The sequence below is a fragment of the Apis dorsata genome, unplaced genomic scaffold (genome assembly GCF_000469605.1).
Source record: "Apis dorsata unplaced genomic scaffold, Apis dorsata 1.3 scaffold_137, whole genome shotgun sequence".
NCBI classification, from domain to species: domain Eukaryota; kingdom Metazoa; phylum Arthropoda; class Insecta; order Hymenoptera; family Apidae; genus Apis; species Apis dorsata.
The window spans coordinates 771,778-774,996 of record NW_006263429.1 but is presented as its reverse complement, the minus strand read 5'-3'; the positions used below and the strand labels follow the sequence as shown (position 1 = coordinate 774,996).

General features: G+C 19.8%; 2 protein-coding genes across 2 annotated transcripts in view; both read right to left on the bottom strand.

Annotated features, from left to right (window-relative positions):
* The window catches only part of LOC102675813 (required for meiotic nuclear division protein 1 homolog), a 6,910-nt gene that overhangs the window by 1,952 nt on the left and 1,739 nt on the right, over positions 1–3,219 (bottom strand). The window lies entirely within an intron of this gene.
* LOC116185247 (glutathione synthetase-like) lies at positions 464–2,333 on the bottom strand. Its single transcript, XM_031509314.1, has 3 exons — positions 1,492–2,333; positions 975–1,381; positions 464–903 (listed from the first exon to the last, which is right to left on the bottom strand). Exons 1-3 carry the CDS (start codon positions 2,115–2,117, stop codon positions 479–481), a joined length of 1,458 nt encoding a protein of 485 aa, XP_031365174.1. The 5' UTR covers positions 2,118–2,333; the 3' UTR covers positions 464–478.

The following is a 3,219-nucleotide window of genomic DNA, read 5'->3' as shown; positions in this document are numbered from 1 at the left end:
TAAAAGGATATAATAAAATATACTTATAATCCATTATAATTAATTTATAATTATTTATAATCAATATTTAAAAAAAATTTAATATTTAATCAAATAAAATATATAAATATAAACATAAAAAATATAATATATATAAATACATATTTATTAATATTACCTAGAAGAAAAATATTAATAATATATTATGTATTATGTATGAAATATAAGTGTAAAATTAAAACATAAAAAAATATTAACTTTACATTTAATTGAAAGAAAGGATATATAAAAAATACTTAAATGGATGTTTTATATATAAATAATTATTTATGATATAGATGAATATTAGAATGGATATTAGAAATATTATGTATAAATATTATGCTATATAAACTAATTAAATTTGATTTTAGTTAATGGTTCAATATAGTCATTATAATAAAATAAAATTTTATTTAATGTATTATTCTATGTATTATTAATAGTTAAGATTTCATTTTTAATCTACTAAAAATGGACTGTCACATGCACCTAATCCTGTTGCAACACCACCCTCATTAGCAGTAGCTAACTTTGTTCGTAACATATGACCACTTTGTTTGTTAACATATACATTATTTTCATCTGCTATTATAACACCAAAGATTCCTAATTCAGAAACTAATTCTTGCAATTCAGTATCTATATTAATTTCAGGTCTAACCATATAACTTTTATGAATTGGAGGATGAATTTTATCCATAAGAATCCAAGCTACTCTATCTTGCTTATTTTTTACAGATTCTAAGAAATGTTTTATATCTAATCCATATTTATTATTACAACCTCCTTCCCGTTGAGGTTTTAATACAAAACGATGTGGGTCTGAGATTCCCATTTCTATAGCAGCATCTCCATGTTCATCAAAGTCTAATCCATAAAGTTCTATACAAAATAATATAATATTTCAATTCATATTTCAGTATCATATATTACTAATAAAATAATTCACTTACCAGTGAATATTTCTGTAATCTCTGCACATGTTTTTTCATTTTTTAAAAATCTACTAATTACACCTGGCTTTGCAAGAGTTTGTTGAACTTTTTTAGTTCCTGCTAAATGATACTGAATAGTAGGACATTTAATTGCTAAAGATCTTTCTATTAGTAATCTTACTTCCCATTCTTTTTGTGTGTGATATTGTCCAGGTTCATAACCACACCTGTAATACACTACAGCTACAATATAATTATCTACTATCAATTCTTTCTTGTAGCCCAATTTAGCAGTAGCTGTTAATTGTGTTAAATTTCTACGAATGATTCTGACATTTGGATTTTGTTTTCTAATTTCAAATTCATGAAAACGTTGATCACAAATATTATATGTAATATCTTCAATGACAAACAAAATTACTGCTCTGCAAGAGATAAAATTGAATATTAAAATATGTTAATTAAATTTTTTTTTAAATTTAACTATATATCAAATTCAATTTTTTTTTATTAAAAATATTAATAAGAAACATACTGTTGATTTCCATACATCATCCATGCTTTAATCATACTTGAACATATTATTTGTAATGCATTATTTTCTGGAAGATTTTTTATTTCTTTATGATAACCAAGCTCTTTTAAAACAAACTTATGTAATTCAGTTGAAGCAGGTCCTAACCAACCAAAGCCAGATGCAATTGTATTTATTTCAACTTGTTTCCAACAACAATATATATTCTTATTTTTATCTTTTTCTGGACAAGTTGTATCCAACATTAAGTCTGAACGTAATATACCAAGAGATATTTTTTGTACTGATCCTCCTTCATTGTTTATAATTTTACAAATTTCAAATAATTCTTTAGTAAAATTATCAACTTTAATTGTTTCTTCTAAAGTTTCTTTTAAAAAATTATAATCTTGAGCAACTCTATGTATAAGCATATTTAATATTACTTGAATCTGACAAGCATTTATAAATTCTTTTCTAGGAAATGGAGATGGCATTAGAATAAATGGTGCAAATTGTAGGACATTTCTATTAAAATTTTGTTTAGATCTCATACACATTCCATGCATGAGTGCCCAATCTTTTGTTTTTTCTATTAATTCTTCAATCTCTTTTTTAGATGAAGGTAAACATAATGTTGAATCCATAGTTATTTCTTTCTTAATTTAAATGCTTAAAAAAACTATTCAAATTATAGATTTTAAATTTGAATTATATGAATTTAAATTATTATACATACATACTTATTTACTTCTTGTATTAGGTTTACGACTCATATATTTATGTACGTATGTGATTAATTTATGACCTTTATAGTAGATATATATCATAAATAATTCATCTGTATATAATACTTGGGTCTGATGTTCAAAACTTGTAAATAAATAAAACTGTAAATATTCAAATATTTTTATTTACTTTACATAAATATTTTATATATATAATTTAAATATATTCTGATATAATATCTTTATGCAATTTTATATTTATAAATCTTAAGAATATTATAGAAATACTAATAAAAAATTATAAAATAATTTTAATATAATGAAATATTATATTAAACGGCAACGAAGAATTAAAATATAATTTAAACATAACCTAATATTATCATAACATTTTCTTTTATTCTTTTTCAAGGTTATTAAAATTTAACGAACTAATATTATTATATTTTTTTTTTTTTGTTATTTATACATTATAACAAAGCAATAAGAATTTATAAAGTGTAGATTTTTAATAAATAATACAATATTTTTATATTGTATTATAATAATACAATTTTTTCTAACTTCATTTAAATTTAAATATTCTTTTTTATTATCTGTTATATACATATAATGAAATATTTCAGATAAATATAATAATACATAATAATTCTTATTTTAATGAAAATAACTTTTTAACAAATTAAATTATCTTTTAATAATATCTATCTATCATTCATCTTATTAAATTATTATTTCATGTTATATTTCGTTTTTATATTACATTTAATTTTATATATTACATTTATTTTTATTGCTATTATAATATTTTAATCATTAAGTTTCATAATATTTTGAATCTTATTTATTTTATTTAATATAGTAAAAGTATAATTATATTTACATAAAATAATAAGCATATTATCTAAATAATATAATAATTTATTTATAAGAAAAGAATTAATTTATCAATAATAAATTTATTTATTAATCACTTTTAAAAAATAAATATAATATAAAAAATATTTTTAATATTCAATTT